Consider the following 27,624-nt stretch of genomic DNA (forward strand, 5'->3'; position numbering starts at 1 on the left):
ATCTAGAATCACCAGTTTTTGAGTGTTCTTAGCCCCTTAGAGATTTCCTGCCTTCTTTGCATTTACCTCATCTTAGAGCCTATGAGAACATTATCTGATTTTATCCAGTTCTCAGATTTCCCTGGTAAGATTATTTTCTATTACTCGAATTTTAAACTTTTGGTTTCTTTGTAAAGAGTTGGTTTTTCCTTCATTTTGGGCAGCTCGTTTAAATGAGAATAGCATTTTTTTCAGAGGGTTTTTTTTTTTAACCTCAAGTAAAAGAACTCCCCTGCTCTATGTCAATTCCTTGTTTCTTTCTTTTATAACACGTCGTTTTATAACACGTCGTACAGTTTGTAATTATCTTGTTTACAACTCTACTTGTTTGTTTTCTGTTGCTGCTTATTTGAACATTAGCATCACAAGTGGGGATCCTATCTTTATATCACTGTATTCTTAGAGCCCAGCACAGTGTCTGGCATAGAGGACTCAGTAAATAATTTGTTGAATTAAGTAACTTAAGTTTACAGCAGGCTCCCTCCCCAGCATGGTTCTGTGTGAAAACTGGGATGTATTTGGAAAGGAGTCTAAACCTCTAAAATATGTACAAGTATAAGTGATTTTTGGAGAAGCTATAATTTTTATAGTATGCTCTAACTCTAGCTGTGGATATTCAAAATTGATTTGAGTTTATTTCTATTTTTGCATTTGAATTAATTTTTAATGAATATTTTTTTGTCTCCTAAGTTTTATGTATCTCCATTTATTGTCTATTAAGAAATAGATCATAATCTTTTTGGCCTCAGGTACCCATTCTTGTACTGTTGTGGTGTCACTCCAGCAGTGTTCACACATAATGGAACCTCTGTTATAATCAGTGGGTTGTGTGTTGTTATTGACTGCTATGTAGGAAGAAGATTATTCATAATACCTTGAATAAAGGATGTGAAAGGTTTTTCACAGAATTGTAGAATGTTGGCATGGTCTCATGAATGGTGTTTTCTAGAAGTGTGCAATGTAGCTGCTCTGATTAGAACCGGAAGAAACTTGAGACCAAGGAATTTTTAACCTTTCCCTTTGCACTGCAGATGAAGGATTAAAACCCTGAGAGGTTATGTGATGTGCTTAACCGAACCAATTAGTGGCCAACCTCCATAATCTTAAAATTCGTAGGGGCTGAGGGAAAAGGAGAATGAGATCCCAAGCAGACTCTGCAGCTAGTGTAGAGACAACCCTGAGACCACACCCAAGACCGTGACCCGAGCCAAAACCTAGGGTCAATACCCAACCGACTGAGCCACTCAGGCACCCCTGTATTTTGAAAGTTTTAATAGATATTATAACATTGACTCTCTGTGTCTACTTTTTCTACCTGATTTTCTGATAGCAAGCATCTAATTTAGTCAACTTGATGGGTGTAAAAAGATACTGTATTTTGTTAATTTTTTCCCCTAACAATATATGGGGATTTAAAGAAATTTTTGTTGCTGTTTACTGGCCATTGTATTTCTTATTCTCAGTGTGAAACAATATTTTGCATATTTTAGATATGCATACCATTTTTTAAAAAAGATTTTATTTATTCATGAGAGACACAGAGAGAGGCAGAGACATAGGCAGAGGGAGAAGTAGGCTCAACCGCTAAGCCACCCAAGCGTTATTAGTCATATGAGTTGCAGACATTTTTTCTTTTGTGTGTTTCTGGTTTTTCTTTAAGGTATTTTTTATAATACAAAATTTGGCAGCTAAAAAATAATCAAGTAGCTATCTTTTCTTTTACAACTTATGTGTTTCTTGGCAAAAACATCTTTCCAACACTTTTGGTTGTCTATATTGACCCCTAAATACTTTTCCTTAGATTTTTATATATGTATGTATGTTTAAATTGTTAATTGGGATTAATTTTGTATTAGGGATTAACTATTTTCTCTCAACAGATAATTTAGTTGTATAAGCATCACTTAACTAATAACTATCATTTCCTACAGAAATAAGATATCACCTTAGTCAAATACTAAGTTCTAGTTTACACTGGGCTCAATTTCTGGGTTTTTGTTTGTTTCTGTACCTACCTATACCATTCCCTATTGTTTTTTAATTATAGAGACTTGAAGCTGAGGATGTGAACTTCTCTCACCATTCTTTTTTATTACTTTTCTTCACTCTTTTTCTGCGTTTATACAAACTTCTGTGTATTGTGTAACTCTTTGGGTAAAGATTCCCATAGCTCAGATAGTGGGTAGACTGGTAATCTTTTTCTATGTTGTTAGTTCTCTGTGGGTTACCAGGAGACACCTTTCAGTATCTTGATATCCTCAGCCAAGAGGTCAAGTACAATCTCAACTTCAGTGATAAAGGGAAAACCAAGTCTACTAGGTTAGCTTTTTCTAAAGTTCCTTGTGGGACAGGGAGACTAGCAGCTTATCTCAGAAATGCTTATGCAGTTGATGCCTTTCTCTTAGATCCATGGATCTCTTGGTTTTCCAAAAGTTTCCCAGACTTTTGTCATGGTTCTTAACAGTTCTGATTCTGGTGTCTGTCACCTGCTGAACTCAAGAGAGGTACCTACTAGTTGACCTAGTGTCCGGACTGGAGATTATCTTCAGACTTCCATCTTTCCAAATCCCCTCAGGCTAACCTCACTTTATTTCTGGTTTATATTTTAGTTTTCATTATTAAAAAAAAAATTAAGTAATCTCTACACCCAATGTGGGGTTCAAACTCACAACCTCAAGATCAAGTTGCATGTTCCACCAACTGAGCCAGCCAGGCACCCCATTTCTCATTTATTTTTATTTCAACTTAGAATAAGCTTTAAATTACAAGTAATAAGTACAAGTAATATATCCAATGCTTTGATCTACTTTAATTTTTTCTTTGTAGTGCTACCTATTTATCTTTATCAAATACTTACTAAGCACTTTGTGTGTAGCAGCATTTAGCGTTGGAGTTAGGCATATGAGGATGAATACCACCTAGTCCATATTCTCTCAGAGATGTTTTATATAGTTTTTCACTTCTTAAAAAATTTTCACTTGGCATACACACTTTCTAGGTTTCTGTTTTCTTCCTCTTTGCCTCTTTTTAGTCTCCTTTGCTCAAACTTTGTCATTTAGACCCCAAAAGTGATGGACCCCAGAGCTTAATGAGTCCTTTGATTTCTCTAGTTCCATTTCATTCCTTAGGTCATCTTGTTCATTGTCATGGCTTTAAATATTTTAGCTATGATGTACTGATATCCCTAAAGATAAGTGCATTTTTCAGTTGGTGTTTCCCCTGAATTTCAGGCTCAGATGTCCAACTACTCTATCTCTAAAAGGCTGTTTAATAGGCATTTCAAAATTCAGAAGACCACAACATAGTGTAACTGTTTGCCCCCTTGACTTTGCATTTATTGGTCCATCTGCTCACTTTTCAGATTATGATTGGTTAGCTCTCTCATGTCATTCATTAACATGAATGATTTTTGTAGTCCCACTTTATCATAGTTATGTGAGATTTTCTTTCATACTTTGTAATGTTCATCTCAAAGTGATTTTTTTTTAATTTTAGTTTTTTAGCTTTAGTTTTTAGCTATAGTATAGTTTTTCCATGTAGGATTATCTTCATTTTGTGTTTTGTAATTCATTCTTAAAAAACACTTTTTTGGGACACCTGGGTGGCTCACTCAGTTAGGTATCTGACTCTTGATTTCAGCTCAGGTCCTGATCTCTCAGCATTGTGAGATCGAGCCTGTACTGGAGTTCTGCACTCAGCACGGAGTCTGCTTGAGATTCCCTCTCCCTCTGCTCCTTCTCCTGCTGTGCTAAATAAATACATACATACTGACATATATACATACATAATCTTTAGAAAAGAAACACACCTTTTTTACTGATTATGAAAGTAATATGTGTTAATTTTAGAAAGCTCGAAAAGTACGATGAAGGAAAAAAGTACATGTAATCTCATCATTGAAAGCAACACCAACAATTTAGTATATGTTTTTGTCTTTCTCTGCATGAATATTATTACTTACAACACTTGATTCATCATGCATATACTATAAACTACTTTTTTTCTTCACTTACTGTGCAGTGAGCATTCTCCAATGACATTAAAGTCAGCCTTGTAGATCATGAGTACATGGTATTCTGTAATACAAGTGTGTATTAATTTGTCTAATTAATTCCTGATTGTGGCACAATTAGGTTGCTTGCAGTTTGCTATTATAAACTGTGCTGTGATGAATATGAATGATTTACATCCCCTGGATTACTTTTTAGGTTAAGTTCCAAGAAGTGGAAATAATTCTCAGGCTGTATAGTGTAGACTTTTGAGTCAGACTGCCTTGGATTAAAACCCTGACTTCTTAGATGTGTGTATATTGAGGCAAATTAATTTACCTCTCTTGTTTCTTAATCTGTACATTGAAGATAATAATCTATACATGGAAAGCACTGAGAACAGCATCTGGAATGTCGTAAAAACTCAGAAATGTTAGATGCTAGCATCATCATTGTGGACATGATGGTTATCATCATTTTTTTTTTTAATTTTTATTTATTTATGATAGTCACACACAGAGAGAGAGAGGCAGAGACACAGGCAGAGGGAGAAGCAGGCTCCATGCACCGGGAGCCCGATGTGGGATTCGATCCCGGGTCTCCAGGATCGCGCCCTGGGCCAAAGGCAGGTGCCAAACTGCTGTGCCACCCAGGGATCCCGGTTATCATCATTTTTATTTAAAGGATATACACATTTGAAGTGTCTTTGATTTGTATTATATTAAAATTCTGTTGAAAAGTTCTATCAATTTGAATTCCTACCAACAAAATATGAGGGTATCATTTTACCAGCTCTGGCCAACAACTGAGGTTAAAATTAAAGCATTTTTTTTTTCTATTTCCTTCCTTCCTTCTTTCCTTCTTTTTTTAGAGAGATGTACCATGGTGGGGAGGGATAGGGACAAAGAGAATCTTAAGCAGACTCCCTGCTGAGCTTGGAGGCGGATGTGGAGCTTGATCTCATGACCCTGAAATCATGACCTGAGCTGGAATCAGGAATTGAATGCTTAATCCACTGAGCCACTGAGGCATCCCAAAACTTTTTTTAGTGGTGTGGCCCATTTTTTGTTTGTTTATTTATTTATTTATTTTAAATTTTATTTTATCTTATAATAAAAGAATTAAAGGCCTGTGCTGAGATCAAGAGCCAGAATCATAACTGACTGAGCCACCCAGGTCCTTTCCCTTTCCTTTCCCTTTCCTTTCTCTTTCCTTTCCTTTCTTTTTTCTTTCTTTCTTTCTTTCTGTCAGTCATTCACTCACTCACTCACTCTACACCCAATATGGGGCTTGAATGCATGAACCGAAGAACAAGAATCACATGTTCTCTCTCTCTCTCTCTCTTTTTTTTTTTTTTTTTTAAGAATCACATGTTCTGACTTAACCAGCCAGGTGCCAATGTAGACCCAATTTTTAAAATTTATTTATTTATTTATTCATTCATTCATTCATGATAGACATAGGGGGGTGGCAGACACACAGGCAGAGGGAGAAGCAGGCTCCATCCCAGGAGCCCGATGTGGGACTCAATCCCGGGACCCCAGGATCATGTCCTGGGCCAAAGGCAGGTGCCAAACTGCTGAGCCACCCAGGGATCCCCTATACCCAATTTTATAGGGAAAATATATATCTTTGTTTTAATCTCTAGTTTTGCTTATTAATTGATTTTGAATATTTGGTTTTTGCCCACTTTTATATGAGGTATTTATGTTTAAGTACTATGAATGTATATATGTATGTAGTCCATGCCCAATGTGGGGCTTGAACTCAAGACTCTGAAATCAAGAGTCATATGTTCTACTCAGCCAACTTGATGTCCCTAAGTGCTCTTTAAATATTCAATTTTTAGTTAACCTTTGTGTTTTTTTTTTTTTATTTTTAAAGATTTTATTTATTTATTCATGAGAGACAGAGAGAAAGAGAGAGGCAGGCAGAGACATAGGCAAAGAGAGAAGCAGGCTCTGTGCAGGGAGCCCGATGTGGGACTCGATCCCGGGAGTCCAGGATCATGCCCTGGGCCAAAGGCAGACGCTCAACTGTTGAGCCACCCAGACATCCCATCTCACCTTTTGTGTTTTATGTTGCCTGTACATTTTCCAGTTAGTGACTGCCCTTTTAATTTTGTTTGAGGTTATTTTCTGTATTAATGTTTTACCTGTGTGAGATTTGTATATAAAGGCAGTTCTTTTCCATATAGTTCTATCTTCAAAAAAAATTAATTCACTCATCTGTTTGGCATTTATTAAATACTTTCTTTGTGCCAGGTATAGAAGCGATTTTTTTTAATATGCCTTTTTTTTTTTTTTTTTAGAATGACTTTAGCTTTATAGAAAACTTAGTACAGAGTTCCCAGTACCTAGTTTCTCCTATTGCTAACATCTTATGTTACCATGGTAATTTGTCACAAGTAATATACCAACGTTGATATATATATCACTGTTATCTAAATTCCACATTTTATTTGGACTTTACTAGCTTTACTGCAAATGTCCTCTTGCTGATACTGGATCTCATCTAAAACATGATCACTTCTGGGGTGCCCTGCTGGCTGAGTTGGAAGAGCATGTGACTCTTGGTGTCAGAGTTGTGAGTTTGAGCCCCACATTGGGTGTAGAGATTACTAAAATAAAAATATCATTACTTTTAGTTATCATGTCTCCTTCCTTGCCTCTGGTCTGTGACAGGTTTTCAGTCTTTTCTTGCTTTCTATTATATTGAGGGTTTTGAGGAATATTAGTCATAAATATTCTTGAATATTCTTTTTTCAAAAAAGATTTTATTTATTTATTAATGAGAGATACAGAGAGAGGCAGAGGCACAGGCAGAGGGAGAAGCAGACTCCTGGCAGGGAGCCTGATGCGAGACTCGGTCCCAGGACCCCAGGATCACTACCTGAGCCAAAGGCAGACGCTCAACCACTAAGCAACCCCAGGTGCCCCTCTTGAATATTATTCAATTTAAGTTTGTCAAGATGGTTAGACTGGGGTTATTTATTCCATTCTTTGGGCTATAATCCAATACTACATTATTTATTTTGTTATTTACATTATTTCAACTTTGACCATTCAGTCTTTCGTTCTTTTACTTTGGCTCCTCTGTCTTTTTGACATGTTTCCATCCGTTTTTTTGTTTGTTTGTTTGTTTGTTTGTTTGTTTGTTTTTGAGTGCTACAGAATGCTCCGGGCTTATTTTCTGAATCACCTGCTCCAATCCTAGAACTAGCTATTTCCCCTAGAATCCTTGCTTTCTCTTATTGGGGAATGCTATGTAGAAACGAAGACCTGGGTGCTGCTTGTGTTCACTCCTGCTGGGGTGTCACTACTTTTAGTCCCTCTTAGTGAATAGTGCTAGGAAGTACTATTTGTGTGTTGGTTGTGCATGCATGCACTTGCATATTTATAATTACTTTCATATCTACTTATCTGTGTCTATATTAAACTAAACATGAGGGGATCCCTGGGTGTCTCAGTGGTTTTTAGCATCTGCCTTTGGCCCGGAACATGATGCTGGAGTCCCGGGATCGAGTCCCACATCAGGCTCCCTGCATGGAGCCTGCTTTTTCCTCTGCCTGTGTCTCTGCCTCTCTCTCTCTCTGTATGTCTATCCTGAGTAAATAAATAAAATCTTAAAAAAAAAAATAATTAAACATGAGTACATAGTTATGTTTCTGGCTCCAGTACCACAGGGTTCATTATAACTTTCCACACTTTGCCTTTCTATAACTTTCCACTCCAAAGTGATAAACTTGATCCTACCATCTACCATCCATTTAGTTATTTGTTCAGCCCCAGTATACATGTAAACTGATTCAGAATTAACCCGTAGCAACTTCCCCAAATAAAGTACAGTTTTTATGCATGGTTCCATTTGTGTTTAGCTTTACTGGTTTCCAGTGAAAACATCGTCTTCCAAAGTTACATGTATTACTTCCTGTTTTCACCCATGGTTCTGCTTTTGACATTGTGCTTTAAAGACTTAATCTATGGGATCCCTGGGTGGCGCAGCGGTTTGGTGCCTGCCTTTGGCCCAGGGCGTGGTCCTGGAGACCCGGGATCGAATCCCACGTCGGGCTCCCGGTGCATGGAGCCTGCTTCTCCCTCTGCCTGTGTCTCAGCCTCTCTCTCTCTCTCACTGTGTGCCTATCATAAATAAATAAAAGTTTAAAAAAAAATTTAAAGACTTAATCTAGGGGCTACTGGGTGGCACAGTCTGACACTCTTGGTTTTAGCTCAGGTCATGGTCTCAGGATCATGAGATTGAGCTCTGTGTCAGGCTCCATGCTCACTGTGGAGTCTGCTAAAGTTTCTCTCTGCCTCTCCCACTGCCTCTCCTCTTGTTCATGCCCTCTTCTCTCTTTCTCTCAATAAATAAAACTTAAAAAAAAAAGACTTCTTAATCTAAAGATTGTATGCATATACAGGATGTTGCATATAATATATACATAACATACATATGTGTAATATATAAAATAACAATGATTGGTGTGTAATATATCTAATATGTATATATGATATTTCATTTATTCTTAGGTATTTTATTTTCTTTTTTTACCTTAAATTCCCGAATACACCTACTGTTCACTTTGTCACTTGGTGTGAGGTAGAAGTATATCTCCTTGCTTTTCTTCATTGTTTGAAATACTATCTTTATCATATTTTTTTTTCATATTTTTAAAATCATATATATACTAGGACATTTATGTTTCTTATTGTTTTATTGCCTCTTTGTTCAAGTTCCAAACATGTAACTTTATGATAATTTCAGTATCTCGTAGATTATTCTTCTTTTTGCATATCCATATTCACTTAAAATTTTAATTATTTGCTATAATTTCCTTTTCTATTTTTCAGGAACATTTTAGTGGATAAACCAAATGACCAGTCTTCAAGGTGGTCTTCAGAGAGCAACTATCCTCCCCAGGTAATATGGTAGCTCCTGATACCATATTGACATCAGTTATCTAGAATCCATTAATAATTTATTCAGTCTTTGAAACTGTGAGATAGGTTTTTATTTCCTTTTTTTATTTAAGTGTTGGAAGAATTTTTATTTCATAGGTAAATGCAGTGTGGAATTTGATGAAACAGACTTTTACTTCTGTCTACTGGAGCATTTATTAATTTTTAAAGATTTTATTTATTTTAGAGAGAGAGAGTGTGCATGAGCAGAGGGAGAGGAAGAAAAAGAATCTCAAGCAGATTCTGTGCTGAGGGCAGAGCCCTGTGCAGGGCTCACTCTTACAACCCTGAGCCAAAATCAAGAATTGTGCGCTTAACCCACTGAGCCACCCGGGCACCCTGTCTGTTGGAGCATTTAAAATCTAATATGTATTTTTTCCATATTACTAATGATACAAAATTAGGTTTCTTGATACTTTTTGAGGAAAATGTTAATGAAAAGAACCTGTTGGGATCCCTGGGTGGCGCAGCGGTTTGGCGCCTGCCTTTGGCCCAGGGCGCGATCCTGTGGTAACCTCTTTACTATCGAATCCCACATCAGGCTCCCGGTGCATGGAGCCTGCTTCTCCCTCTGCCTATGTCTCTGCCTCTCTCTCTCTCTCTCTCTCTCTCTCTCTCTCTCTCTGTGACTATCATAAATAAATAAAAATTAAAAAAAAAAGAAAGAAAAGAACCTGTTAAGTTACCATTACTGTTTTGAGCAGTAACTGATCTCAGTGCTGATCTGAGCAGAGGTTGTGACTTCTGTACTTAAAACTCAAGTCATTCTGTAAATGTTTAAGGAAATGTTAGTAAGTTGAACTTTGACTCAGGGACTCAATGACTGCCTTTTAGGGAAAGTATACTTAATATAGTTTATTATTTTACTAAAGTGATATATTTAGATGATGTCAAGACCATGACCTAAAAAGAAAAGACCATGAACTAAACTCTTTCCTTGACAAGTAGTATCTGAGGTCACTTGAATTTAAAAATAGTCATTCTTCCAGTTATATACTTTAAGCATTAAAACTTATGTCCATATCCTTAAGGAAATGAATGCTCTGATAGGTAAAGCAGATGAAAGGATAAAACTTATTTTTTTTATTCTAGTGTAATTTTTGGAAGTGTAGTCTCTATACTTATTTTTCCTTTTATATATATATTTTTAATGGTTTGCATACCTTTTGTGGTCACCTGGTGTTTAAATGTTCCATTGCAGGGGCACCTGGGTGGCTCAGTCAGTTAAGCATCTGACTCTTGGTTTTGACTCAGGTCATCTCACGATCTTGAGATCAAGCCCTGAGTCAGGCTCTGCTCTCAGCAGGGAGTCTGCACGTCTGCCTCCCCACCGCACACCCCCCACCCCTCCCTCAGCTAGTGCACATGTGCACCCATGCTTGCTCTCTTTCTCTCTCAAATAAATAAATAAAATCATTAAAAAAATAAATGTTCATTGTAAAATATACATCCAAAGAATACATACTCATACTTTTTATATGTAGTATAAGGCGTAACAAAACAAATATCTACTTATTCATCAGTTGTCTTTAGAAATATAAAATATCCATGACCTTCTGAAGCCTCTTGTGAGCCCCATCTAATATTTGTCCTCTAACTCCACCCCAATCACTATTATTTCATGCTTTGTTAAGCATTTTCTTACAGTATCATATATGTACATTTATACATGTGCTATGATTTAAATTTTATCTGGCTTTGACTTTATATAAATACAAGTTGAATCACTCATTATAAATCTTGATCTGCTTTTCTTTTGTCTTACGTTAAAGTATTAATGTTGCTGAATATTATTGTAGTTTCTTAATTTTCACTACTATATAGTATTCCAGTGTATAAGTATGCCAAAATGTATTTATCCGTTTTGCAATTGATTAGGTGTTTCAGTTTTTTATAGTTTTTTGCTATTATGAATAGGCTGCTGTGAACATTTTGTATATTGTCTTCTAGTACATATGTGCAAAATTTTCTTTAGGATATATACCTTGGAGTACAGTTGTTGAATCATAGGGTACATGTATGTTCAGCTTTTATCAGGTAATGAAAAACTGTTTTACAGAATGGCTGTATAATTTGTACTCTCACTGACAGCATATGAAAGTTACTGTGCATTGAATTCTCTCCTTCACTTCTATGGCGGATTTTGCCAATCTGTTAGATCTTTCATTATAACTCACTATGCTTTTAATTTGTATTTTCCTGTTTATGTTCAAGCCTTTTTGCTTGTGCTGGTGGGTTTACTTTGTGTACATTGTTGGTGGGCGCCCCCCACCTTCTGCACACTGAAACTGAATACATTGTGCTTTTAATCATGTTTTTCTTATTCACATTTTGATTTTACTTAATTTGAGCCCTCAAATTTGGGGTGTGTGTGTGTGTTTACTCAGTTGTTTTTATGTCTTACTAATGAATTATATATAATGTTTTTATTATTGAAACAGTGGTAACCTCTTTACTATGAAATTTCCTCTGTTTATTATGGAACAGTATTTTGAAGGCAGTAGTACTTAATGTCTTTTTATTTATTTATTTGCTTATTCATTCAGAAATTACTTACTAAGCACCCATGGGTTACCAAACTTTACAACAGTGAATTAACTATTGTCTTTCTTCTGAGCCAAGAAATACCGTCAATCAATTAATATTCAGTGTGATAAGACCTAGAGTAGAAGTTACTTAATGTATTTATGATTTAAAACAGACTAAGTTATCATGGAAATGGGTAACATGAATCTATTTTTCTTCATTGTAATTACAACTCAAATATAACTGGGGTTCCATGTAGTCATCTCGAAGACAATAATCTTGACAGAAAAATATAATTGAAAGTAATTTCAGTTTTTACTTAGTTTTGTGGGGAACTGCCATATGGGATGGAATGGGTATAATTTTAATATAGAGATACATAGCAAGTAGTCTTGTATTCCTAGAGAATGGAGCTAGGTCTATAATACTAATTCTTTCTCTTTTTTCAAACCATATTCTGAAAATTACTAAAAGGGCTGAATTTTTTTTTTAATATTTTATTTATTCATGAGAGGCACAGAGAGAGAGAGGCAGAGATATAGGCAGAGGGAGAAGCAGGATCCCGTTATGGGACTCCATCCCAGGACCCCGGATCACACACTGAGCCAAAGGCTTAACCACTGAGCCACCCAGGTGCCCCAAAGGGCTGAATTTTTAAAAGATAGACACATAAAGTTTATGAAAACTGGGACCCAAAATGGATTCATTAGCACAAGTATAAAACAAAAGGAATCCCTACCTCTGTGGGTTATTGTGGGAAAAGTTGCATTGGCACTGAGTAGAGGAGGAGAAAACTGGTCCCTGAGAGGTTTCAGCAGTGTATTGTTTATATTTGGTAATCAGATTCTTAATACTTGGCTATTCAAGAAACCTTAATAGTGTGATTTTAGTTTTAAGTGGGTTAGATGGATAGTGCTCTTAAGGTTCTCAATTGAAGCAAGTGCGAATCCTCTCTGAAGATTTTCTCAAGGCTTTTCTCAAGGCTTGAGGTAGTTAGCATAAATCATTATTCACATACACAAAGGTAACCAAATGTACCGGGAAACAAGGTACCAGTAGTAAAACTAAGAAGGAATGATAGCAGAAACCTGCAAAAATGTTAGGTATAGAAATCAAAAGCAGTGAAAGATACCAAAATGAAAATAATTAACATACTGTATTTAAGGAAATAAGAGATATTTTTACCTTTAAAAAGTGATCTCACAGGGCAGCCCAGGTGGCACAGCGGTTTAGCTCCGCCTTTGGTCCAGGGTGTGATCCTGGAGACCCAAGATTGAGTCCCACGTTGGGCTCCCTGCATGGAGCCTGCTTCTCGCTCTGCCTATGTCTCTGCCCCTCTCTCTCTCTCTCTCTCTCTCTGACTCTCATGAATAAATAAATAAAATCTTAAAGATCTTACAAATTTGAAGAAAGAACCAAATAAACTTAAAAGTATAATAACAAAAATTATTTGTGACCAACAGTCCAACTAAGGAGGATGAAATAGCAAGAAAAAATATTTTTGAGGGCAGCCTGGGTGGCTCAGTGGTTTAGCGCCACCTTCAGCCCAGGGCCTGATCCTGGAGATCCGGGATCGAGTCCCATGTCGGGCTCCCTGCATGGAGCCTGCTTCTCCCTCTGCCTGTGTCTCTGCCTCTCTGTCTCTCGTGAATAAATAAATAAAATCTTTAAAAAAAAAATATTTTTGAAGGTACAGTGTATTGACAATAAAGAAGTAAAGAGTGATAGGGCCACAATTGAGGAAAATACAGGAACCCATAGAGGGGAAACACTTTTAGGACCACTTTTCCACTGGGTTTCTATTGATTTCTGAAGAAGTGGTTAAGATACTGGAAAGCTGAATAGCACTTCTGACAGACTCTTGAGGCCAGGAAGATAAAGATGAGGAATCAGAGCCAGGAATGTGATAGATTAGCAGGTTCCATACTCTGGGTTAGGACCTGAAGCTATGTTTGAGGAGTAAGGTGAGCCAGAGATACTCTGGCCCTTATAGGGACTGAAGCCCAATTTCATGTTATCTCAGTCCTTGAAATTCAATTAAAATAATCAAGAAGTGGTAGTATCACTAGTCATGGGCCTGCAGCAAATACACCTCTTCTAGAGGAAGATAATATCCTAGGCGTCAAATTATTTTTAGTTTTCTATATTTGATATCTACCAAAAATAACAGTTTACAGATAATAGAATTTTATTTTTTTAATTTTTTTTTAATTTTTATTTATTTATGATAGTCACAGAGAGAGAAAGAGAGAGAGGCAGAGACATAGGCAGAGGGAGAAGCAGGCTCCATGCACCGGGAGCCCGATGTGGGATTCGATCCCGGGTCTCCAGGATCGCGCCCTGGGCCAAAGGCAGGCGCCAAACCGCTGCGTCACCCAGGGATCCCAGATAATAGAATTTTAGGTACAGGTTTTAAAATAATTGCCCTTAGGGTGTTAAGGGAAAAAAAGGAAATCAAAATCATTATTGAGGGATCCCTGGGTGGCGCAGCGGTTTGGCGCCTGCCTTTGGCCCAGGGTGCGATCCTGGAGACCCGGGATCGAATCCCACATCAGGCTCCCGGTGCATGGAGCCTGCTTGTGTCTCTGCCTCTCTCTCTCTCTCTCTCTCTGTGACAATCATAAATAAATAAAAATTCAAAAAAACAAAACAAAACAAAACAAAACAAAATCATTATTGAAAAATTTGCAGGGGATCCCTGGGTGACTCAACAGTTTAGCACCTGCCTTCGGCCCAGGGCATGATCCTGGAGTCCCGGGATCCTGGAGTCCCACATGGGGCTCCTTGCATGGAGCCTGCTTTTCCCTCTGCCTCCCCCCGCACCTCCCCCCTTGTTTCTCGTGAATAAATAAATAAAATATATTTTTTAAAAATTTGCTTGAAACCTCATGCAATATTGTTAAAATAAATAAATACATGAAAATAAAAAAAAAAAAGAAGTTTGCAGAGAATTGGGAACTATTAAAAAAAAAAAAGACCACAATAGAAATGAAAAATTTAGTAACCCAAATTGCAAATTGCAGTTATGAGAATAAAAAAGAATTGTCCAAAAACATTCTAAAATGTAATGTGCTTTATGTAAAATGGCAATATTATTGTCCTAGATCACTGAGAAAATAATTGTCAATAATATTAATTTGACAGATACAAAAAATTACTTACCTTTGTAGTTTAATAATAAACTACTACCTGACTTACATATTTCAGAGCACTTAAGAGGGTACTCAGGATATATAACTTAGTTCTGTTATTTTAATTTTGGATAAGTAGAATCCTTATTTCATGAAGTGTTACCATTAATTAGTGCCTTACATATATTTCTCCATATTTGTTTTTAGCGATCTACCTCCCCAGTGACCATATGGTAATTGTAAGGATTTGGTGCATGTACTAGCTACTTTACTGCCCTAAAACTGTGAGAAGTATTTCTATTTCTAACATGTTTTGGTTTTATAGATCATTGATTCTGTTATTCGCAGTAGTTATGTTTTATAAAGTTGCCATGAACTCTGCACTAGTGAATACTCAGCCATTGCTCCTAGGGGAAATACACAGTTAGACTCCTGTGTGTCTTTGGTGATAACGTTTTTCTCTACTAATCAGTATATAACCTTACTTCATGTATGTTTGTTTACAGGCACTGTATGTTATATGTATCGTTTATTCATTAGCGTTGAATTTACAGCCATAGTACTATCAATTCATACTTGAATGAAGCTTGAGATAAGAGTCCAAAGAGAATGGATCTCAATATTAGTGAGTCTTGCCACAGGGAAACCAGAGAGTTTTCACAAAGTCTCAGGATCTACCTGATGGCATGTGGCAGACTCTTGAGGAAACTAAGGTTTTGACACAATTAGATTTAGCCAGAGAAAAATGAACATGTTCTAAGAGAACTTCCACATAGTTTTGTGTAGTCATAGGTCCTGTGACTCAGAAATGCTCACATAGAGGTGGCACCATTGGACTCCCATTTCCCTAGCTCTAGGTGCTCCCTTTGCTGCAGGGATGCAATGGCCTCTTCATTAGAACTTTTCAAGCCGGTTTAGCGCCTGCCTTCGGCCCAGGGCATGATCCTGGAGACCCGGGATCGAGTCCCACGTCAGGCTCCCTGCATGGAACCTGCTTCTCCCTCTGCCTGTGTCTCTGTCTCTCTCTCTCTCTGTGTCTTTCATGAATAAATACAATCTTTAAAAATAATAATAATAACTTTTCAAGCCAAATGGGCACTGAAGGAATGATTGAAGTTTCTCTGGGGCTCAGGGAACTTCTTTGAAATTCCTTTGGAAAGGGGGTATTACTGCCCCAACCTGACACATATTTCCTCTGTAAGGCACATCACAGTTAGAAACATTAGATATCACTTCAGCACTCTACTTGGGGATCAAAAGATGTGACACAACATAGATGGTGCAAAGGACATTTGTTTATAGTGTAGTAGAGTTAAACCAAGAAGGCAGAGCCTTGTTTGACCTTAGCTTGGAGAGTGGGCATTGGGCAATTCAGATTTTTTGCCACTCTGTGCATGTGTGGGAATGACTATGGAAGTGCTGCAAGTATTGATTTTGATGCTGAAAATAAATTTTAGTGAGTAGGCCAATTCATAAATAAGGAATCCACAAGTAATGGGAAGTGACTCTACTGTAACTAAAAATTCATTTATCATGTCTTGAACAGATCTGAGAATCAGAAAGAAAAAAGAAGACTCCAAAAAACTGAAATCGTGAAATTTTAGGTTCTGAGAGCCTTTCCTAGGATCTCCTTTTGTTTTAATGTTACTTTATTTGGTTAGTATGTATGTATGTATTTATGACAGAGAGAGAGAGAGAGAGAGAGAGAGAGGCAGAGACACAGGCAGAGGGAGAAACAGGCTCCATGTAAGGAGCCCGATTTGGGACTTGATCCCCAGATGGCAGGATCATGCCCTGAGCCAAAGGCACATGCCCAACCTCTGAGCCACCCAGGTGTCCCACCCTGAATTTCTGACTTCTTATCCCTGATTTCTAGACTCAAAGGACTCATGGTTAGGGCAGCCCACCCAGATAATCTCTGTTTTAATTAAAGTGAACTGATTTGGAACCTTAATTATATCTATCGTAATTCCTTCACAGCACCTGGATTAGTGTTTGACTATCCGGGAGAAGGTTTGTGTACATCGACCAGGAATTATCCTGCAGTAGCTTCTCACCTTTTGTCTGTAACTTTCATTCACTCAATTCAGTATGTGCAAATTTAGTGGCTGCTGTATGTTACACTCTCTTGTAGGTGGTTGGAGTATATCACTAAGGAAAATCAGTGAGATATAAGCAGGACACATATTCTGCCCTCATAGAGCTTATTTTTTGAGGAGAGAGAAAGACAATACACAAAATAAATAATGTATTAAGAAATGAAAAGTGATATTGCAGTAATCCCGGCAAGAGATTTTGGAAGCTTTTGACTGGGTGGTGGTTACCCAGGTGAGGAAAACTGACTATGAAAGCATTTTGAAAAATGTAAAATCATATGTATACATTTTAAAGACTAAATACAAAAGTTGAATATTGCTTCTCTTTTCTCTTCTGACTGGTATTATTTTTGACTAGGAAGAAAAAGTAGGGGAGATTCTTGATTTGCTCTGTTTTGTATACCTTCTGTCTCTATCACATATTGTTGTAAATAATCTACCACTGATCTATGGAAACTAGGGTCAGAGAGTTCACCTTTCTAAAATTGTGTTTATTCATCCATAAAAATAAGGTTTTAGGGTTATCATGTACTCTTAGGTGTTTTATTTCTGGATTTCTAAATTTTATATTTTATATTATCTGTAAGTCGTTTTCTAAGGTAGTGGGTAAATCAAAGTATAGCTCTATTACTAGTTAACATCACATCTTTTTTTTTTTTTTTGATAGCATAAATACTTATTTTGTATCCATCATAGAATCATAGGACTCCTTTCATTCTACTTCGTGTTGTGGTTAGTTGTTAGTGTGTATTTTCCTCATTAGATTGTAAGATCCTTGAAAAGTAGCATTCTGTCTTACTAATTTCTATATTTCCCTTTCAGTGGTATCATGGCGAAGCTGGGAAGTTTGTGTTTGCTGTTTTAAAAAAAAAAACAAGTATTATGTAGAAAATCAATGTTCTTTAGGAAATGTGGGTGGTAGATTCCAGTCTAGTTCAAATGTTTGACGCATTGTGCAGTGTCCAGCAGGCAGATGTCACATTAGTGAGTAATTATATTTATCTAGGAATGAAATCCAAATATTTTTCTTTTGATTTATGTCTATTGTTTTCTCAAATGGCTACTAAGTTATCAGTACATAAATATTTATGAAGTTGTTTGGACCTAACTACCTAATAAATAGAACTGTTAATATTTATTTTGGCCTTGGATGCCATATTATCTATTGCTGTGTAATAAATTACCCCAAGGATGCCTAGGTGGCTCAGTGGTTTAGCGCCTGCCTTCGGCCCAGCGTGTGATCCTGGAGACCTGGGATTGAGTCCCACATTGGGCTCCCTGCATGGAGCCTGCTTCTCCCTCTGCCTGTGTCTCTCTGCCTCTCTCTCTCTTTCTGTGTCTCTCATGAATTTAAAAAAAAAAAAAAATCTTTAAAAAATAAATAAATTACCCCAAACTTAGCAGTTAAAATCAAGCACTTACTGTTTCACACTGTTACTGAGGGTCAGGGATCTGAAAGTGGTTGAGCTAGGTGGTTCTAGCTGAAGGTCTCTTGGAGGTTGTAGTCACTGTGTTGGGCAGGACTGCATTTATCTCAAGGCTTGCATGGGGTTGGAGGACTTGCTTTCCTGGTTCTCCAGCTTGTAGAGTGCATTCTGTGGGATTTCTCAGCCTCCATAATTGTGTGAGCCAGTTTCCATGATAAATCTCTTATGTATCTTTCTGTCTGTCCTGGTGAACCCTAATTCCCAACTGTCTTCAACTTTCATTGTTCCCCAACTCTGCTTTCCTGTTTTTTTTACTTTCCTGTAGCTGCTGCCTCTCCTCTAAAAAAAGCAATTAGCCCATCATACTCAGAGCTTTGGAGCAAAGACCTATTTTACAGCTTTTTGGCTCCCCTTCTTTCTCTGAGCATGCGCTTCCTTTTTTTTTTTTTTTTTTTTTTAAAGATTAAGCCTGCATTGGGCTCCCTGTTTGGAGCCTGCTTTTCCTCCCTCTGTCTGTGTCTGCCTCTCTGTGTGTCTCTCATGAATAAATAAAGTCTTTAAAAACAAACAAACAATTACTTAAGTTATGCCTGTTAAAAACAACGTGTATGATATTCCACTTATGTAAAGAATGTGTGTGGGACACCTGGGTGTCAGCAGTTGAGCATCTGCCTTCGGCTCGGGGTGTGATCCCAGGGTACTGGGATCGAGTCCTACGTCGGGCTCTTTGCGTGGAGCCTACTTCTCCCTCTGCCTGTGTCTCTGCCTTCTCTCTCTCTCTCTCTCTCTCTCTCTCTCTGTCATGAATAAATAAATAAGATCTTTAAAAAAAAAAAAAAAGAATGTGTCTGTGTGAGTGCATAGAGGAATTAATACCAAAATGGTGGTGGTGGTAGTAGTTATATCAGGATGGTGAATTTGTAATTTCTTTTAAATTTCATTTTTATACTTTTAAAATCTATTTTTAAGTTTAAATTTAAGCCATTTTCTTTGTGGTGTGGCACAAGTATTTTGAGACCTAATGAGAAAACATGGTTTAATGTAGAATCATCTGTGCTGGTGGGAAGTTAATATAGCATGAATGAAAACCCCATAAATGCTTTAAGATCATAATCATCAGAATATTTTATTGGAGTTACTGACACTGCCACGGAAAACCTATTTTTCAGGGTGACTGGTATGTATCATAGGGTTGGTTAAAATGTATGCTTAGTTGCACAGTCTTTCCTTAGGAAAAATTAGATCATAACTCTTGTACTAAAATTATAAGCTCCTTCTGAAGCAGTTTAAGTAAAAGTATGATTTTAGGTAATATCCTTTGCTTTCTGGGGCCAGAGAAGGCAGTTAAGATTGTTTAACAAATAACAGGCACTTCTTTCTGCATAGTCTAAGCAGGTCAGAGGAACTTTAGTAATTATCTAATATAGTTGGTGTGTGTGTGGTGGGTGGATAGGAGTATATTCATTTTTGTAATACCCAGATTATTCTTTTTCTGATGAATCATAACAAGAATATCAGAAAATGTACAAAGCAAGGAAGGAAATATAAGAAAATATGTGAATTTCAGTATAATTTTTAGTGTAAAACTAGGATACCAGTAAATTTATAAAGTGTCTTAATGGTATTTTGTTCTAATTTGTAAAATAAGCATTGTATATTGTATAATACATTTTTTTTATAAATTTTTTTTTAATTTTTATTTATTTATGATAGTCACAGAGAGAGAGAGAGAGAGAGAGAGGCAGAGACATAGGCAGAGGGAGAAGCAGGCTCCATGCACCGGAAGCCCGATGTGGGATTCGATCCTGGGTCTCCAGAATCGCGCCCTGGGCCAAAGGCAGGCGCCAAACCGCTGCGCCACCCAGGGATCCCTGTATAATACATTTTTAACTAATGTTAATTTACATGGACCTTAAGTGTACGGTATTCATTTTGAAAAATGCACACATAAAAATAATTCTATTAAGATATAAAATGTTTCTATCCCCTCAGAAAGATCCTTTCTGTCTCTTATTGGTGAATCCCTATGTATCTCACCTTCCATACAGAGGCAACCACCGTTTAGGTTCTTTTGGCATGGATTAATTTTACCGGTTCTAAAATTTAATATAAGTGGAGTCATAGAGTAATGTATATATACTTTTATATGACTTTTTATGCTCAGAATGTTTTTTATGTTCATCCATGTTGTGTGCATCAATATTACATTCTTTTCATTACAGAATACCATTCTGTTCTGTGGCTATACCGTAGCTTTTTTTTTTTTTTTTTTTAAGATCTATTTATTTTTGAGAGAGAGAGCAGGAGATGGGGCAAGAGAGAGAGAGATTATCTAAGCAGACTCCTGCTGAGCACGGAGCCCAATGTGGGGCTTGATCTCATGAACCATGAACCAAGATCATGACCTGAGCCAAAATTGAGTCAGTTGCTCAACCGAGCTACGCAGGCACCCTGTACCCTAACTTGTTTACCCATCCTTCTGTTTATGACCATTTGCATTGTTTCTGTTTTTGGTGATTATAAATAAAGCTGCATTCTTTTTGAAGATTTTACAACTAATATGTATTTTTTATTCTTCTGGGTACATATCTAGAGGTAGAATTACTGCAGTATAAGGTAGGGATATATTTATGTGAAATTATCAGACTGCCATTTGCTTCAGAGCCTCACATTTAAACACTTAGCATTGACACACATTTTAATTTTAGTGGTTATTGTTGGTATGAAGTGGTTTTAATTTATAATTCTTCAGTAACTAATGATTTAAGAACTTTCTTCCATTTGCTTACTGGCTGTTCATTTATCTTTTTTGTGAATTCTTTTATTTACTTTTTAAAAATGGAGCTGTTTGCTTTTTTATTGCTGAGTTGTAGGAATTGTTTATTTTTCTGGATGTAAGTTCTCAGATATTGAAAATATCTTCTCTAAGTCTGTGGCTTGCTTATTTATTTTTTTTAAAGATTTATTTATTTTAGAGAGAGAATCATGCATGAGAGTGCAATTGAGGGGAGGGTCAGAGGGAGAGAATCTTTAAGAGGACGTCTCCGTGAGCTGAGCACAGAGCCCGCTGCAGGCCCAGTCTCAGGACACGTTAAATCATTACCTGAGCCAAAAGCGAGAGTTAGATGCCTAATGGACTGAACACCCTGGGATACCTTACTTATTTTCTTAATACTAACTTTTATAATTTTTAAATAACTATTAAGGTATTGACATATAATAAACTTCATATTTTTAATGTACAATTTGATAAATTTTTATCCATGTACCTTCAAAAATACTACCATACTTAAAATATTGGGTAGACACATCTGCTACCCAAAAGTTTCCCGTATTTCCTTTTGTCTCACCTACCTCCATCCCCATCTCTAGGCAACGACTGATCTGTATTTTTTCACTGCTGATTTATTTGCATTTTCTAGGATTTTAAGTAAATGGAGAGATACTGTATTTCTGTGGAAAGATCAGATTCCTTTTGTCTGATTTCACTCAGATTATCTTGAAATTCATCTGTATTGTTTGTGTCAGTAATCCATTCATTTTTGTTGCCTAGCTGAATTCTCTTGTATCTTACATATCAATTTATTTATCCAATTACCTATTGATGGACATTAGATTGTTTCTAGTTTTTGTCTATTAACAAATAAAAATGCAATGTAAAGGAATGTATAAGTGTTTGTGGTTCTAATTTGCATCTTAAGAATGTTTAGTGAAGTTGACCATCTACTCATATGCCTGTTTTGACTTCTCTATATGTTCCTTGGTAAAGTGACTATTCAGACGTTTGTTCATTTTAAAATTATGTGTTTTCTTATTATTGAATCTTGAGGTTTTTTAATGTTTTGTGTAGAAGTTATTTACCAGATATTTGATTTGGAAATATTTTCTTGTCTTCTGTATTCCTCCTTCCTGGCTCCAACTTTCTCTCCTAATATTAGGGGGAATCTTTACTAAGTACAATGCTGGCTGTGGATATTTTATAAATGTCCTCTATCAGTTGAGAAAGTTGCCCTTTTTAAAAAAAAAAAGATTTTATTTATTTATTAATGAGAGACAGAGAGAGAGAGAGAGAGAGAGAGAGAGAGAGAGGCAGAGATACAAGCAGAGGGAGAAGCAGGCTCCATGCTTGGAGCCCGACATGGGACTCGATCCCGGGTCTCCAGGATCATGCCCTGGGCTGAAGGTGGCGCTAAACCACTGAGCCACCCAGGCCGCGCATGTTGCCCTTTTTTTGTATAGTTTTCTGAGGGTTTCTAGTCCTGAATGGGTATTGATTTTATTGTTGTCGCTCCACAACTTAAAACCCCTTTGTGTTTCTCTACTCCACCTAGACTAGAGTCCAGATTTCATAATATGGTCATATGTTACGCTCTTTTCCAGCAAGATAGTCTGTTCCTCTAACTTAGACTGGCCTTGAGATTTGCTTGACTACCAGGAAATTCTACGAAAATATTACTGCAGCTTCTGAGCAAGGCCTTAATAGGCTTTGTAGCTCTGTTCTCTCTTAGAACTCTGAAAGCGCAGTGCTCTGAAGAAAGCCCACCTGACCTCCTTAAGGATACAGTCTTACATGGAAAGGTTTAATCATCCCTGCGAAGTTCAGCTTCTTCCTCACTTCCACCCCAACTAAGTCCATTTCTCCAGCTGAGATAGCAACATGATTGAGTCTAGGATCTACTACTGGAAGAACTGTCCATTGAACTCACAGAATCATAAAACCTCATAAATCACTATTGTTTTCAGTCATACATAGAGATGGATCTGGACTTTTCTAGTTTTGTTTCTTTGCCAGCCCTTCCGATCAGAGTAAATGATATTTCCATTTACCCTGTTAACTAGAGTTAGAAGCTAAATCATCATCTTTGATACCTCTCGGTCCTCTTCCTACATCCAGCTATCACTAAATTCCATTTATTCTGTCTCCAAAATATGTCGAAGCTGTCTAATCCTCTTTGTCTCCTACCATTCTAGTCTAGGTCTTCATTTCATCTCATCCTTGAATTACTGTAACAGCATCCTAACTGGTCTTTCAGTTCAGTTCCTTTGATTTATTCTCCATAAAGCACATTGTGTGTGTGTGTGTGTGTGTGTGTGTTTGTGTGTGTGTAATGTTAATCAGATTTGGCTTTCCATTATGTTTAATAGATCTCATCGTGTTTCTAAATCACCCTTCTTATAATGGCATAGAATGCCCTGGTGACTGCCTACCTTTTCAGTTTTAACACATACCACTTGACATTGCTGGTTCTATGTAATAGGTTGAGTAGTGACTATCCCCCCACCCCCAAAGGATATATGGAATCCCAAAATGTGACCTTATTTGGAATAAAGATCCTAGCAGATGTAATTAAGTTAAAGATCTCAAGGTGAGATCATCCTGGATCACATTAAGCCCTAGATCCAATGGGGAGTATCTTTGTCCAACACAGAAAGACACCAGGAAGAAGGCCGTGTGAACCTGGAGACAGATTGGAGTTACACTGGCACAAGCCCAGAACATTGGGAGCCACTAGATACTAGAAGAGGAAAAGAAGGATCCTCTCCTAGAGCTTTCAGAGGGAAATGGTCCTGCCAACACCTTGATTTCAGGCTTCTGGGCTCCAGAACTCTGAGAGAATAAGAGCCACCAAGTTTGTTGTAATTTGTTATGGCAGTTTGAGGAAACTAATAATACAGTGTCTCATCCTTTAAGTCTCAGTTCCCTTGAAGCACTTGTACTGCTAAACCCATCTAAAGCTCTAAAGTCCTACTACACTAGCTCCCTTCTCCCATTTTCTTCCTTTATATCACCCTGTTCCTTATAAATTGTAATTATTGATGTGATTAAAAAGGATTTTTAAAATCACCTTTCTCACATTGAAAAAATATCTCAAGACTGAAATTGTGAACAAGTTTTGAACAGTAAAAATTTTTTTTGTTGCTTAATTCTGTGGCTGAATTTCAAACTATCGTGATAATTCTTTGATTTTCTGTGTGTGTTCCCCCTTTGAAAAAGAGATTGTGGTACATTATATTTTATTTAAAAATTAATATATTAACACATATATTCTAAAGTTGATATATAGTCAGGGAGGAAGACCTTCCTCTGCATGGTGTTCCTTCTAGCTGGACTTAGAATCAAATTGCCATGAGACAGATTAACAGGAGAAAATGAAATATAATAGCTGTACATATGGGGAATCCACGCAGACATGAAATTCCAAAGACAGTGAGGCAATGTGAAGCTTACAAGAGCTAAGGTGAAGGGTAAGTTCTAAGGGTACAAAGGGGAGAAAGTTCATTAGTAAGAAGGTGAAAGGAGATGTTTGGAAAAACAAGGTTTCAGTGTTATGCAGATAAGTTCCTGAGGTAAAGGGGAGCCTCTGTTAATTACTCTCTTCCTGGTACAGGATCTTTCCAGCTGGGCAGTTGATGGGGAAGTAGAGAGCTTTTCCTATATCTGTTGGGTTTTGATTACTTTTAACTTGAAATAATCTTTATACCAAAGTGGCCATCTTGGGGCAGGCTGCCCCTCTCTATGATAGGTTCTAAAATAGTTTTTCTAAAATGTTTGTTCTTGGGGCGCCTGGGTGGCTTAGTCAGTTAAGCATCTCCCATTGGCTCAAGTTATGATCCTCCTCAGCAGGCAGCCTGCTTTTACCTGTCCCTCTGCTGCTCCCTCTGCCTGTGCTCTTCTCTCTCTCTTTCTGTCTCTGTGTCAAACAAATCATTAAAATCTTAAGAAAAAAAAAAAGTTTGCTCTTAATGAATTTTATTTTTTTTAGCTTTATTGCTATATCTACAGCACTTATTTCTCCAAATTAAAAATAATGAAAACCTATTTAGTTGTGGAACAGCACTGTTGAATAGTAGCACTACTCAACATTTGTGCTCAAGAGTTAGAAAAATTGAAATTATAAAATTTATGAATAAAGCCAAAATGTGATTAAACATTAATATTTTTAAAATATTAAAATTTATTGCATGAATGTATCAAACTTACTTAACTGGTTTTTCTAGAACATTTAGGTTATTCCTTTTTTTTTTTTTTAAGTAGGCTTTACCTCCAGTTTGGGGCTTGTAACTCACGACCCTGAGATAGAGTCACATGCTTACTGATTGAGCCAGGCACCACGAACATTAAAATTTTACCAAGGTGTGTTTCTTTCTTTCTTTTTTTTTTTTTTAAGATTTTTTATTTATTTATTAGAGAGAGAGAGAGAGAGAGAGACAGGCAGAGGGAGAAGCAAGCCCCATGCTGGGAGCCTGGCATGACACTTGATCTGGGTCTCCAGGATCACACCCTGGGCTGAAGGTGGCACTAAACCCCTAAGCCACCAGGGCTGCCCCCAAGGTGTGTTTCTATCAGACCACTGTGTTTGCTTTGGAATAGAGAGTTTACATTTTTCTTGTGTAATTTTTTTTTTTTTTTAACAGAGAGAATGCATATGAGCATGCAGGGAGAGGGAGAGAGAGAATCTTAAGCAGGCTCCATGCTTGGTGTAGATCCCGCTGCAGGGCTCAATCCTACAACTCCTGAGATCATGACCTGACTCCAGATCAAGAGTTGGATGCTTAACTGACTGAGCCACCCAGGCACCCCCTTATGTAACTTTCTTTTTTTTTAAGATTTTATTTATTCATGACAGAAAGAGAGAGAGAGAGAGAGACAGGCAGAGGGAGAAGCAGGCTCCGTGTAGGGAGCCCGATGTGGGTCTCGATCCTGGGTCTCCAGGATCACACCCTGGGCCGAAGGCAGGTGCTAAACCGCTGAGCCACCCAGGCATCCTTATTCTACCTTTGTCCACCTGTATTACCCGTTATTAGCCACTGGAGCAAAACATCTGAATCATTTTTCTGAATAGCATTTTCTCCATATATTCAACCAATAGTAGTTTCCTTCTTGGTTTTTATAATTGAAACAATCTACATAATGTAAAACGTGTTCCCTAATTAATTGACCCCATTTTATTCAGTGTGTAACGAAATCTTGAGCTGCATTAGACAAATTTATAGTAGGCCCAGTTTTTTTTAATAAAATTGGCAGGGCTGGTTAGTAAATCTGTTTGTTTTTAAGTTTAAGATTTTATCACTGATTTTGAACATTGAATTTGTTATCAAAGTGTAGTTGATGAGAATATGTGATTGCTATTTTTGCTGTCTAATCTGGTTTTATTTGGTAATTCATAGTCTGTTTATATCTTTTATTGAATGACACACCTTCGTTAGTTATCTCACTAGTCCTTTTCTTCCCCTTCATTTACAGTTCAGGATGATGCTGAGAAAAAGTGGTGGTATGGTAGCCTACACAGGCTGTGTTGTCATACTATTCTTTAGCATTAAAAACATGGTCTACCAGCGCAGGATGGATAGGACAGATCTTATGCATTCTTCAGTTAACTGTGCAAAGTTTTATTTATTTTTTTAAAATATTTTATTTATTTGAGAGAGAGAGAGACAGAGAGAGACAGCGAGTAGGGGGAGGGGTAAAGGGAGAGGGACCTGCAGACTCCCCCCCTGAGCAGAGAGCCTGCCTTGGGGCTCCATCCCAGGACCCTGAGATCATGACTGGAGCCAAAGGCAGACACTTATCTGACCAAGCCACAGGCATCCCTTTCCAAAGTTTTTTTAAAGTTGTTTTCTATTTGTTTTAAACAAAGGTTATGATTTGGTTGTTTCTTTTTTTTAGTACTTGATTCTGAAACTTGAAAGGCCTGCTATAGTCCAGAACATCACATTTGGAAAATATGAGAAAACTCATGTCTGCAATTTGAAGAAATTTAAAGTCTTTGGTGGAATGAATGAAGAAAATATGACAGAGCTATTGTCCAGGTGAGTTACGATTATAGGGAAGAAAGAGTTGTCTTCTAAACAAGTTACAGTCTCAGTTTTATCCCTTTGTGGCTAAATCTGCATGGTTTGATTTTTTTTTTCTTTCAAGGAAGAAAAGAATATTTCTACCATTGTATTTCCAGTGGCTTATTTTAATATTGTGGCTTGAGTTAGCCTTTTTTTTTTTTAACCACCAGCCACTACTTATTATTATTACTAATGAAGAATAAAACTTGGGTTTTCCCCCCCATCTTATTTTTGAACTGTAAACAATCTCAAATATTTTCAGCTTTAATAAAAATCTTCGCTATAAAAATATAGACTCTATCCAAAGCATTAAGATTAATTGCCTTAATCTGGAAACAATATTTGGGAAATTTAGTATAAATTGGAGACTGAGAAGAGAAAAAGTATGTGATTCTATCTACCATAATGCCTGCCACTTGGAAGGAGCTCAGTAAATTTGAATTTTAAAAATGTAGACCATGAGGAATGAAAGTATTAATTTGCCTCCTAGGTAATGAAAAATCAGGTAACCATAGAATGGACAAACAAAGCCACATGGAATGTATTTGTGATATAATGTGTCCTGTTAGCACAGTATTTGATATAAGTAAATATTACATCTATACTGCATGAAAGTCATG

At 37.0% G+C, this 27,624-nt stretch overlaps 1 protein-coding gene across 9 annotated transcripts in view; it reads left to right on the forward strand.

The window, feature by feature from the left end:
* Positions 1 to 27,624, forward strand: part of MKLN1 (muskelin 1) — a 208,695-nt gene that overhangs the window by 77,713 nt on the left and 103,358 nt on the right. For 6 of the 9 annotated variants that reach the window (XM_077857368.1, XM_077857371.1, XM_077857366.1 and 3 more), the window contains exons 2-3: positions 8,879 to 8,948; positions 26,835 to 26,977. In XM_077857368.1, coding sequence (XP_077713494.1) covers positions 8,879 to 8,948; positions 26,835 to 26,977 — 213 coding nt within the window. Of the gene's footprint in view, positions 1 to 42; positions 125 to 6,595; positions 6,615 to 8,878; positions 8,949 to 26,834; positions 26,978 to 27,624 lie in introns of those variants that run through there. The other 3 variants (XM_077857370.1, XM_077857372.1, XM_077857373.1) reach the window with 3 other exon arrangements.

Source organism: Canis aureus, chromosome 18, assembly GCF_053574225.1.
Source record: "Canis aureus isolate CA01 chromosome 18, VMU_Caureus_v.1.0, whole genome shotgun sequence".
In the NCBI taxonomy this organism is placed as follows: domain Eukaryota; kingdom Metazoa; phylum Chordata; class Mammalia; order Carnivora; family Canidae; genus Canis; species Canis aureus.